Below are 12,943 nucleotides of genomic sequence, written 5' to 3' on the forward strand. Positions count from 1 at the left end.
TTGGTCTATGTGAATAATATTGTCCCCAGATCCAGCCATCATATATTATGCCTAATGGATCTCTGTCCCTTAGAGTAATAGAAACTGACCTGATCACATTGCTATAAACACCCCAAGGTTCCAGTTAAATTCCTATTGATTATGTCCAATCATTTCTTTAAGTAGAGTATATATATTTCTGAATGTTAAAAAATAATATTTATAATATTTTAACTATTTTTATTTTTTACCTGCCCCTAATCTTGATTCTCCCCTTAATTTCTGGATAAACTATGTGCAGTGAGCTCATGCCGGATGCACACCCTCTCTGTGGGCCAATTTTACCCTTCCAACGCACCTGTGCTTCGTTTTATACATTGGAAAACTAGTTATAATAGTACTAGCCAGGCACTTGTTTGAGTGCTATTTTATTACTTTACAAATATTACAGGCATACTTTAGCAATGTTGTGGGTTTGGGTCGAGACCTGAATAAATAAAGCAAACATCACAACAAAGTGAGTCCCATGCATTTCTTGGCTTCCTAGTGCATATATGTTTACAAAATATTATAGTTTATTATGTATGCAATTAAATTAAGGAAAATGTGATTAAATTAAGGAAATACTGTAAGAATTACAAAAATGTGACACGGAGACACGAAGTGAGTATATGCTGTTGGGAAAATGATGACAATCACCTTGCTTAACGCAAGGTTGCCATAGACCTTCCAGGTGTAAAACGCACAGTATCTGCGAAGTGCAATAAAGTGAAGAACAATACAAAGTATGCCTGAATCTGTCTTCCCCAGGGCCATGCATGATAATCATTGGCATTATTATCCACCTTCTTTGGATGAGGACAGAGAAGCACAGTAGATGAAATTGTTAAAGTTTTTTCTATGATACTTGCTCAAGAAGCAAAGATGAAATTGATATCAAGGAATTTTGTCATAAGTGAAATGAAATGCAAACATTGTTCTACCACCTGCTTCACAGCAAGGTCCACGAGCATTTGTTGAATGAAGGCAGGCGTGAATATGATCATGGGGCTGTACCGGGGTTTGTGTAGACAGAGTCCAGTGTGAGTTTGCCAGGCGCGGTGTCTGTAACCCAGCGATTACCTCCCTTCTTTTCTTTCCCTCTGATTTCTGAATCCACATGAGTGTCTGATTGAACATCTGCAAAGGTCATGATGAATTATTCTGCGATGTTTGAAATGTTATGCTCAGAAAGGTCAAACCTTATTTTTCTGTGTAAGCTGCCACATGGATTTGCTTTTTCCTGGACCCGTTCTCCAGTTGCAAAGTAAAGACGGCAAGCGACTTGGAGAAGAGTGCCCCCTGGAGGAGATTTTATCCTTCTCACGCTGATGGTTGACGGACCGAGCCATCCAGATAGACTATACTGTGAATAAGGTTCAGCTACACGGAACATTAATAATTAAGCATAATCTAATGCCAGATATGTGAAAATTAAGATCCTTAACTTTGTGATCTTGTATCATAACTGTAAAATATTTTTAAGGAAAACAAGATTGGGCGGCAGATATTTTATTTCCTCTTATTCACTTAGTTATTTAAGTAGTACTTACTAAACACCTGCTTTGTTCCAGGACCTGTACCCAAACACAGTAGTCACGGAAACATAGTCTCAGCCTCTATGGAGCATATAATTTGTGAGGAAGATTACAGTAAGGGGAGACGAAGAAAAATATATGTGACTACAAATTCAGAAGAGCCCTGTCAAAGAAATGAAAAGGTACTAGAGTAAAGATTAGCAAAGTCAGTTGTGCCTAGGCAAGGTAGTCGAAGAGAGCCTCTCTGGGAGGAAACAAGGAACCTGGGACTAAGGGACACCGAGTGGGCCAGCTGGGGAAACGCTGTTGTAAAGCACTTCTGAGGTACTTGGAGCAACGTGATGAAAGCTCTGAAGTGGAAAAGTGCTCCGTAACTAATGTGAAGTTATTCTTTGATAGCCAGGCGCCGGCTGATTTCTTCACCACACTTTGCTATAGCACCCATGTCTTCAGCAGTCTCTCTCTTCATGAAGGCAATTATTGAGCAGGGGTAATCCAATTGTTCTTCTTATTATAACTTAATCATGAACCCTAATCTAATTTTTTCTTAGGGTTCATGATTAAGTGTGAGTTCAAAATCCACTCATATAAATAAGATCCAAGACCAAAGGGAGAGACTGTATCAAAGTTTAAATTCTGAACACCTAGTTTGCAAAAGGCTTTAGATGACAGTGAGCCTCCTCATGAACAAAGTCACCATTGAATTCCCGGGGTCCATTGACCAAGTATATGAATACTCTTGCCCCAGACAGAGTGAATTGGAATGTGGATTACTACAGCTATACTTAGGGTAAATTTTAACATCTTACCATTGGTTTTTCCTTTTAACCTGTTTTCAACTTGTTCCAGTTCTTAGTACATTCTGCCAGTTTTTTGGTATTGAGATTCTTCTGTGTTTTATTTTGTTTTAATTGTTGGTTTGCTTCCTTTTTAAAAACTTGAATGCTTTTCTTTATATGCAATTTAGTATCGGTACATCTAAGAGACAACACAAGATGAATAGTTTCTGAGGGTTATGGCAAAGGAAGTTGGGAGGAAATGGATTGCTATACTACTAACAGGTACAAGAATGAAGAAATTCTTCTCAAATTGATTGGGGTGGTAAATGCGCAACTCTCTTTAATATACTTATGTTGAATTATATGATACATGAATTATATGTCAATGCAGCTGTTATATTTAAAAGTTATACCTACATCACTCTTCAAAAAAATACCAGTCACATGCTCATTTGACTCCCAGCACCCTCACTCGTCAGTAGGGTTCAGCATCTCCATCTCACAGGACTCTCATGCTTTGAACGACATGAGAATAGTTGCTCTGGCGTCTGTGCGGCTCGTGTCGGACTGCTAACCACCAGGTCAACCAACCAGATGCTTCTCAGGAGAAAGAGGCTGTCTGCCCCATAAACTGTACACCCTCTAGGCTGCCTGGCTGGCCCATGGAGGCATCGACTAGGGACCACATGACTGAGAGGCTGAAACTGGGAAAAGATGTGGCTGCTAGCTGGGGAGACCAATGGCTGTATTCTTACTGTTGGCTGATCCTGATGTAAGAGAACCAGCAAATGTCCTAATTAAAAAAAACAAACTCGAGGACCTGATGCAAGGGGCTTAAGTGGAGAGCAAATGCTTTGAGAATGATTGGGGCAGGGAATGTATGGATGTGCTTTATACAATTGATGTATGTATATGTATGGATTGTGGTAAGAGTTGTTTGAGTCCCTAATAAAATATAAAAGAAGAAAAGAGAAAAAAATGATTAGGGCAAAGACTATACAGATGTGCTTTATACAATTGATGTATGTATATGTATGAACTGTGAAAAGAATTGTATCAGCCCCAATAAATTGTTAAAATAAAATTTAAAAAAATTAAGTAATCAAAGTAAAAAAAAAAAAAAGAATTGTATGAGCCCCAATAAATTGTTAAAAAAAAATAAAAAAAACAAACTCAAAAAAACCACACCCTCAGAAGCCCCGTGTAAGGTCCCCATGAGTTGGAATTGACTCGCTGCAGTGGGTTTTGTTTTTTTTTCATCAGAAGCCCTGGTGCCCTAGCGGGTTACACGTTGGGCGGCTAACTCCGGGGTCATCAATTGGGGCCTGTGAGCCATCCGAGGGACAGCAGTGAGACCGTCTGCTCCAGGAGAGTCAAGGCTGCAGGAACCCACCTTGGCAGAGCACCTTTGTCCTCGGGGGTCGCTGCAGGTTGGAATTGACTCAGTGGCAGTGGGTGGGATATTGGTCAGAATTGCTAGAACTAACATATTCACACATTACTGCCAACATGTAGCAATTTGGAAAATACATCAGAAACTAACATCTTCAGTCTCATTTGATCAGTTATTTAGTTCCTGATCATTCATTTGCATGAAAAGATTTTGAGCTATGTGATGAAAGAAGTAAATTCCTGCATATTTTATAAAAGCAAAATATTAGTAACATTCTAAATACTGAACAATAGAATAGTTAAACATGTTGCTTTAACTCAAGGAAATGTCTACTATTATACATAATAAATATTATATACTGTATAAACTACATATATGTAAAAATGGTTGAAAGCATACAAAAATAAAATGATTGACAAATGCTAAATTGTAAGTATTCTTCCTTTTATTAATTTATCCATATGTAATTAATAATAATTAGTTCTCCATATATAATTGCTCTAGAAGAAAACTTAAAGATGTGAAGTATTTTAAAGTTTTGTCTGCTTGCTTGTTTTGCCCCCAAGTAAATGTCTTCTTACTGTGACCTTTTGTTTAGGGAAATGACCGCTTCATGAAACTCTTACTCGCACGCAGAGCAAACTGGATGCGAAAGGACCTCGAAGACATGACTCCTTTGCACTTAACCACCCGGCACAGGAGCCCCAAGTGTCTGGCGCTTCTGCTCAAGTTCATGGCACCAGGAGAAGTGGATACACAGGATAAAAACAAGGTGATGGGTTGTCAAGTTGAAGGCAAATAAGAGAAGAAGGAAAATTTTATTTGCTTCCTTTAATAATGTGAAACCTCCAGGAAGAAAGCCTAAATTCCCACCTACGTAGCTGCCAGAACAATGTATCTAAGTCTTCACACACTGTGGGAACAAATCTTATTTAAATGCTATCATTTATCCTCATACTGTAGGCGAGGTCATTTCACCTACTTTTTCACAGATGGAAGGCTATCATTGTATCAAGATCTAAGTGGCAGAGTTAGAATTCAAATACAGGTCTTCAGACCCCAAAGCCTAATACATGGTAGCTAATTGTGATGAAGGAGCTCTGGTAGCACAGTGGGTTTAAGTCTCAGCTCCCCCACTGCTCCACGGGAGAAAGATGCGGCTATCCGCTCTCACAAAGATTTACGGTCTCGGAACCCGTAGGGAGCAGTTGCACACTGTCTTACAGGGCTACTCTGAGTAAGAATCGACTCCATGGCAGTGGCCGGGTTTGGGTAGTTACAAGTGATGATTAGGTATAAAGTGGTCTAATGGCCAAGGGAACTTATTATACAGAGTGATCTGGCCTTCTGCATCAAATTCTTTGGGTTTCAGAACAGAAGCTACCACTTACTAGTTTTGATTTTAGGAAAATTACTTAATTTTCTCATATGCAAAAAAGGGAAAAATAAGATTAACGATTAACTGACACAATAAATATAAAATATGTAACAAAGCTACGACTCATCTATCAGTGTGTTGTACGTTGATGCCTTTCTTGGTACATTGGTGCCCACTGGAACGTAGCCCCTGGCGTCTCAGGTAGCAGTAGGGTCAGCCTTGGTTTCTGCAGAGCTTCTAGGAGGAGACAGACCAGGAAGAAGGAGCTGGTGATCTGCTTCTAAGAAAACTGGTCAGCTTTTAACCCTTTGTAAAAAGCACAGAACAGTGTCTGGCACAGGGCCAGAAGAAGAGCTCCTCAGGCTGGAAGGCACTCAGAATGCCGGCAACAAAGAGTTGCCTCACGTTAGTCACCTGCACATCAAGAGGACCCCAGTGGCAAGGACGGGGCCCCAGCGTAGCAGATTCCACAGTTGCTGAATTCAGTGCCATTAATTGCTTTAAATTTAATTAGAAGAACAGGAATAAGGCCGAACTGGTTGTATTATTCCTTGTTAGAGAACATAGAAAACCCGAGGAAGCGCCTAGGAGCCTCTTCCCTTATCAACAGAGGCACTGTTGTTCAGTCAGTTCAATAGCAGTTCTGAATCACCTGCCTGAATTAGCCACAGACTTGAGTGCTCACCTCTGGTTTTCAGCTTGGAAAACTCAAAATGCCATATTTGTATGTAGAAACAAAGGACACATCTTCTTTGAGATTGGAGCGTCAGCTGACTTTCCCTGTGAAGGACTAGCTATGAAATGGAATGTTTCCGTTTTGCAGGCTGCCCCGCCTATGTCACAGCTATGCGGTCCTGCCAGTGTAGGAGGCAGACAGCCTTAGGTAACATGTAAATAAATGGCCATGACAGAGTTCAAATGAAACCTGGCCACAACAGGCCATCTGCCAGATGTGACTTGGGGGCCATTGTTTGCCAGCCCCTGTTTCAGAGTATGTTTGAGAAATGAAATTAGTGATCAGAACCATATATGTATGTGAACATGCTGGCATGAATCTAATAGAAAATATAAAGCAAATACGCAAATAGATATAACTCAAGATGGAACATAAGCTTCTTAAAAGAGTTGCAGGTTGGGCTGTAGATATTAAGATATTACACTTTTTTCCTTAAGCTGGAAAATTCAAGAACTTCATTGAGCTCAGAGATAGAAGACTGAGACATGAAACCTCCAGCAATGCTTTCCAGTCTCTCCATTACTGAATGTGTTCCGTTTCCAAGAAGCAGACCAATAATCTTATAACACACATTAAGAATGAATTACTAGAAAAAGTGCAGAAAATATATGCCCTCACTTTTTACTATAAAATGTAATAGACATACAATTGTATTTCAGACATTTAATCAGAACAAATGTAAGAATTATAAAATGTGCACATTTCTAATAGATGTCCTTAGAGACAACTGATTATTTCTATTGTACTTATGGTTTTTTTCTGTAATTGTCAAGAAACAAGAAAGCAATGAGTTAAATAATGAATATATTAAGTTCTTATAGGCACCCTTTGACTAATATCACATGTAACATATAAAGTTTTTAGAATGAAAAATGAATTTTCTTCATGCTTGTTAAATTATCTAATTCTAGATTACATTGATTACAATGCTGCTTATGAGAAACAAAGTCTGTCTAAGCAGTTTCTTAATTTTTTCTTAATAAGTCTCTGATTAGGGAAACTCATCCTCCATAGATCTTTTCATGAGAATGGACAAAGAGATTTAAAAACAGCTTCAACAAGTTCATGGTGTCCATTTTTAACTTTATCTAAAATAAAGCAAGTACTATTGTGTTTTCAAAATGATCTATTTTGAAATCAGCCAGGGCTAAAATATTATCCTGTAAAATTCTAGCCAAATTTAAATTTACCTATTGTTATAAGGAATGGATTCCCAATTCTCTTCTTTTCCATAGATGTTAAAATTCAAACCATTCTATCAAATGCTTAAGCTCCTTGGCAATGACCAGATGTGCTCATCGCTTACTTACTGGACAGTTATAAGCTCTGAGCTGCCTTTCTCTTTCCTACTACCCTAATTTCTTAGCACCTGATAACCCCTTAAAGCCTGCCGTGCTGTCTGAAGTGGTCGGCTTGTGGAGTCAGACTGCCTGGCTTAATATCTTACTAACTTTATGTCCTTGGCCAGGTTACTGTGCTTCTTTGTGTCCCAGTTTCCTGATCAACCACATGGAAGTTAAGATAACCAATCTTCCAGAGATGTCAGGATTACCACATGATTAAAAAAATTTTTTTTAATAAAACTCTTAGAACAATGGCTGTCCCACAGTGAAAGCCTAAGAAATATGAGTTGTTGCTATTGTTTGAAAACCTCTTGATTTTCCAGCAAACAGCTCTGCACTGGAGTGCCTACTACAATAACCCTGAGCATGTGAAGCTACTGATCAAGCATGATTCCAACGTTGGTATTCCTGATGTTGAAGGCAAGACTCCACTCCACTGGGCAGCCAACCATACAGACCCCAGTGCTGCTCACACAGTGAGGTGCATTCTGGTGAGTCAAACCTGCTCAGCCTGTGAAAAAATATTTTTATTATGAAATAATCTATACAAGAGTATCTATATGGCTTGCAGGCAAATTATCAAGCAAAATCATTTAACAAATACCCAAACCTGTCACTGAAGGAATAGAACATGTTAAATACGACTGTTTAAGATCTTATAGGGATTTTTTATGAACCGCTTTTCAAGCGTATTCTCTCCCCCATGCCATACCCATTCCTGTTTTCCATCCATGACTGTCCAGAAGTTATGTTTGTCACTCCCTGGCTTCCTTCTGTGCTTTGTGCATAGTGGTGAATAGATGCAAATGGGTATTTGTAAAATGCGTTCAAGATACAAAGAATAAGGAAACAATGGATACTCATGTACTCCCCAGTGACTCGAAAACATCATTAATATCACATATAAGTAAAATTTTGCTGATGATCATTGAAAATGGTTGAAGCAGTACATCAACAGGAAACTTCCAGAAAATTCAAGCCTAATTCAGAAAAGGACGTGGAACAAAAGATAGCACTGCCAGACCACATAGATATTGGCTGAAACAGAATATCAGAAAGACGCTTACCTACAGCTACAGTTTATGCAAAAGCATTAAACTCTGTGGATCATAACAAATTATGGATTATCATTGTAAAGAATTGGAATTCCGGAACATTGCATTGCGGTCATGCAGAACCCATACATCACACAAAACAAGGGGCTGCTGTGTGGTGTACAGTTAGAGAAGGGGTGCATCGGGAACGCGTGCGTTCACCACACGTACTCAGTCAGCATGTTGTTGTCGGGAGGTGCCGTGGCGTCGGCTCCAACTCATAGGCAACCTTATGTGCAATGGAACCAAGCCCTGTGCACTCCCTGCAAGTCCATTATTGCAGACCCGTGTGAATCGTCTCATCGGAGTTGCTCTTTCTCGCTGCCTGTCTACTTTAGCAACTAAGTTTCCGGTTTTATGTGGCGAATTCCTCAGAAGCATCCAATATGTCTGCTGAACAAGGAATCCAAGAATCTGGGCTGTAGGGAGAGCTTGCCATCAGGTTGGAGAAAGCCTCGCTGACGGCTGTGCTGTGCACAGGGCACAACCTTGCTTGCAAAAAATGAAACGGATAGGAAAACACTGATTAAGATTTAAAAACAACAGCCTTAGTAATGGAGGACACTTTAACAAAAATCAAACAGAAAGTCTCATACCTGGACCGATGACATCATAATAAATGAAGAAACGATGTGGGTAAGAGCTTTATTTTGGGACCCATGATCAAAAAGCAGTCACGCAATCAAACAACAACCGATTGCATGAGGCCTCTTTAAAGCATGCAAGAGCAAAGATATCACTCTGAATTAAGGTGAATTTGCCCCCAAGCCAGGGTCCTTTCAGTCACCTCATATGCATGAGAAACTTGGACAATGAATGAAGAAAAATTGATATCTTTGAATGATAATGTTGACTGTACCATGGACTCACTGTGCTTGGGACATGTTATCAGCAAGATGTCGTCCCGGAAAAGAACGTCATGCTTATTAGTAAAGTGGAGGGTCATCTAGAGAGAAGAACGGTAATGGGAGGAATGGAAACAGCCATAATTCTGAGGATGGCACAGGACGGAGCAGTGTTCCGCTGTGTGGGATCCGTGAGGTCACCTCACCATAATCCGGAACCAAGTCAACAGCCCCTGGCAACAGTGACAGAAAAGAAGGCTTACCTTTGGGTGTAGGAGTCCCGGTAGCACAGTAATTAACAACACAGGTGCTCACTGAAAGATCAGTGGCTCGGACCCCCGGCTGCACCGTGGGAGAAAGCTGTGCCCGTCCAATTCCACAAGGGTTTATAGCCCGAGCAGCCCCATGGGACAGTTCTACTGTTGTGTAAGGGTGGCTAAGGGCTGGCATATGCTTGAAGGCAATACGTTTAGAATGTATATTTAACGGATTCCTGTGGGTCTGTAGAAATACAATTGATATTTATGTGCTTTTTATGTTTATCAGATTTGTTGAGATTTTTATTTTTTGTTGTTGAGATTTTTCTAATTATTCCTGAACTCCCAACTTACATGGACTATTTAGTTCCATTTACTTTTAACAGACAAATTAGGCTTTTTAAAGTAACATTTTATCCATAGAATGATTATTTTTACTTACATGCTAATATTTTTGCTTCGTATCCTTTCTTGAATCTGAAAAGTTATTATCTTATCTCCTGAGATACATTTTTAAGCTTTCCTCTAATGCAGATCTACTGATGATAAAGTCCCTATGTTTGTAATTGGTGAAAATGTCTGTGTGTCATCCCTGCTCTGGAAAAAACCTCTCCATAAGAAACAAAACAAAAAACCTGTCCCTTTCTTTGTTGCTCTCAAGTTTTCTATTTTCCAATTTTTCAGCCTGAAATAAAACTTGTATCTTTTCTGTCTGGCTACTTTAAAACTCTCCTCTTTGGCATCCTCCACTTTTGCTACAATGTGTTTAGATATGTATGTGGGGGGGGGAGTTAGGGGGAGGCCTTAAACTTGCTTGTTATCCAATCTGATTACCTTATCTCAGTCCTGAGAAATGTATAACCATTGCTGCTCTAACTGTGCCCTCTCCCTCCTCCTTTCTAAAGTGTCCAATGGTGCATTTTACCCTCCATGCCACACAACTTCTCTGATGTTTTCATCTCCTGTTTCTCTGTGCTACATGCTGACCAATTACTTTAGATCTCTCTTTCAGTTTTTTAATTCTTTCTGCAACTGAGTTGAACTTGATGCCTGTTCTATCCATTGGGTCATTAACTTTGGGGATGACATTTTTCACTTTGTACTTGTACAGAGAAAGCTTGTAAAGGTATGGTTTAGAAATTTGCCTAGTTCATACATAGGTCAAAGGTGATTTTTTTGGAGTATTTCATGTGTCTGATGTCTCTGGTTCCTTAAAATATAGGATGCTGCGCCTACAGAGTCTTTACTGAACTGGCAAGACTACGAGGGTCGAACGCCTCTTCACTTTGCAGTCGCTGATGGCAATGTGGCCGTGGTTGATGTACTGACCTCCTATGAAAGCTGCACCATAACTTCTTATGACAACCTCTTTAGAACCCCACTTCACTGGGCAGCGCTACTAGGTGGGTTAGTTACTGAATTCAGGGTCCACGGTAAGAAGCACTGTGGGGGAGACAGGACAGTGTCTCTACCGTCTCTTCCCTAGTGCCTCCTGCCTCCTGCTCCATGCCTTAATTTTGAATCAGCATGTGGCAGTTTTATACCTACATCTCTCTTCTGTGTGCTTAAATTTTACAATATAAATTTATCCTCTATTATTGACTCATTTTAATTTCACCATCACACCTTATTTTGTAATCTTTATTATAAACAGAATGCATATTCATTGACAAAATGTAAATGTCAAGTAACCATCTTTCACATTTAAATGCTTTTATTTCTTGGCAGATGGGATTTTTAAAAAGTTAATTTTTAAATTGTAAATTGCCAATAGGTGAGATTTATAATTCAGATCATCAACTTTGTATCTAGCAGTTTACCCCGCCAATCAAATCCCTCTTGTGGACCACTGTCTTCCACTTCACCCAAGTTAAGACCCATCAACAGCTAATCCATTGCTTGATCTTCCCTTTTGCTCCCCCTTCCTCTCACAGCAAACGCCAAAGCCTGTTCTATTTGGTAACAATCTCCTTATCTGGGTGCATTGTTTCCCCTGATAACAGTCTCAAATAATATTTGTCCTTTGTGATTGGCTAACTTCACTCAGCATAATTACCCCCTACTCCATCCTTGCCATGAGGTGCTTCATGGTTTAATCACTGTTCTTCAGCTGTGCCTAATCTTCCATGGTATGTATGCATCAGTTTCTTTCCCCAATCTTCTACAGATAGGCATTCAGACTGGTTCCATCTTCCTGCTATTGTGAACAGGGTGTTCATGTGTCTGTTCCGGTTATGACTCGTACTTCTGTAAGATATATACTCAACAGAGGGATTGCTGGATCCTATGGGATTTTAATCTCTATGTTTGCATCAATCCCATGATATTTGATTTTTTTCTTTATATGTCCATGTACTGCCTTTGCCCTAACCTTTTGGAGGTCTGCTTTTTTAGATGACCGATGGTATGTATCTGTATGTTTCTAATTTTGTGATCCCTGTTAGAAAAGGAAACCCTATATACTCGAGTATAAGCTGACCCGACTGTCAGCCCAGGCACCTAATTTTACCACAAATGCTGCATTAAAAATGTGCTGGAAAACTCGGCATATACACAAGCAGATGTGGTATGTTTTTTTCCCTGACCTTAGTAATCGTTTGTGAGTGTCTCATAAAGGATATTTTACTTTCTCTAAGGTTATCTTTAATTGATTTCTATTTCTCTCTGCTTACTATTATGCTAATGCTATATGTCTTTCGTGCCATTTGCTGTGCTGCTTCGCTAAATGATTTATATTTATTATACCAAAACATATCAAAACCATGACCTTGTGGGGTGGCAGATTGAAAGAACGGTCATTTTCATGTCTAATCACTACTTTCCTCGTGTACTGGAAACACTGACCAGTGATTACATAGGAAGCTGGTTTTTGTTCTTTTCATGTTAGTGTTACCTACCAAACAGCAAGGGATTCGGTTCCACTTTTTGGACAACTGGGTACTCAAAAGTTATGTGTAGTCTATATATGCTATTTTCCTATACTGAAAATATGGATGATTTGTGTTTAACATCCAGAGACTTTAAAATTTTATTCATAGGAACATTTTTCTCTTGTTAATTAGTTTTATTGAGCACACACGCAATTCGATAATTCAACCACGCGCAGTCAACACCACAATCGACTGGAACATTTTCTTGCGGCGTGTACATTTTCTTGCTGGTGTTGACGTCCCATGTTCCCCACCGTCCCCTTTCGTGCCCCAAGTAATCATTATCTCAGTTACTGTCTTCATAACTCCTGGCTTCTCCACGTAGAAAATCGCATTTGACAGGGACAACGAACAGAAGAACATTTGTTTGTTTATTTCTCCCCAGGAGTGGCTTGGGGTTTTGAACTGCGGACCTTTGAGGTTCACATTAACACATAACCGCAACACCGCCAGGCTCTGGCTGAAGCAATAGCCTGTACAAAACTCGGGTTTTCTGTCTGTACCATTGCAAGGTTTTTCTAAATTCCTTGGTGGTCTGTACAACAGCTCTCCACTTGCCGGGGCCTGGGTCTCCAGAACTCAGTGCAGAGTGTGTTGTCCCTACAGCCACCTCATCATCTTGACCCCTTGTT

General features: G+C 39.8%; 1 protein-coding gene across 5 annotated transcripts in view; it reads left to right on the forward strand.

The window, feature by feature from the left end:
• INVS (inversin) overlaps positions 1-12,943 on the forward strand; it is a 144,542-nt gene that overhangs the window by 78,285 nt on the left and 53,314 nt on the right. For 3 of the 5 annotated variants that reach the window (XM_075560223.1, XM_075560221.1, XM_075560222.1), the window contains exons 4-6: positions 4,327-4,500; positions 7,509-7,676; positions 10,604-10,784. In XM_075560223.1, coding sequence (XP_075416338.1) covers positions 4,327-4,500; positions 7,509-7,676; positions 10,604-10,784 — 523 coding nt within the window. Of the gene's footprint in view, positions 1-1,592; positions 1,739-3,598; positions 3,766-4,326; positions 4,501-7,508; positions 7,677-10,603; positions 10,785-12,943 lie in introns of all 5 variants that reach the window. The other 2 variants (XM_075560225.1, XM_075560226.1) reach the window with 2 other exon arrangements.

Source organism: Tenrec ecaudatus, chromosome 10 (assembly GCF_050624435.1).
Source record: "Tenrec ecaudatus isolate mTenEca1 chromosome 10, mTenEca1.hap1, whole genome shotgun sequence".
NCBI classification, from domain to species: domain Eukaryota; kingdom Metazoa; phylum Chordata; class Mammalia; order Afrosoricida; family Tenrecidae; genus Tenrec; species Tenrec ecaudatus.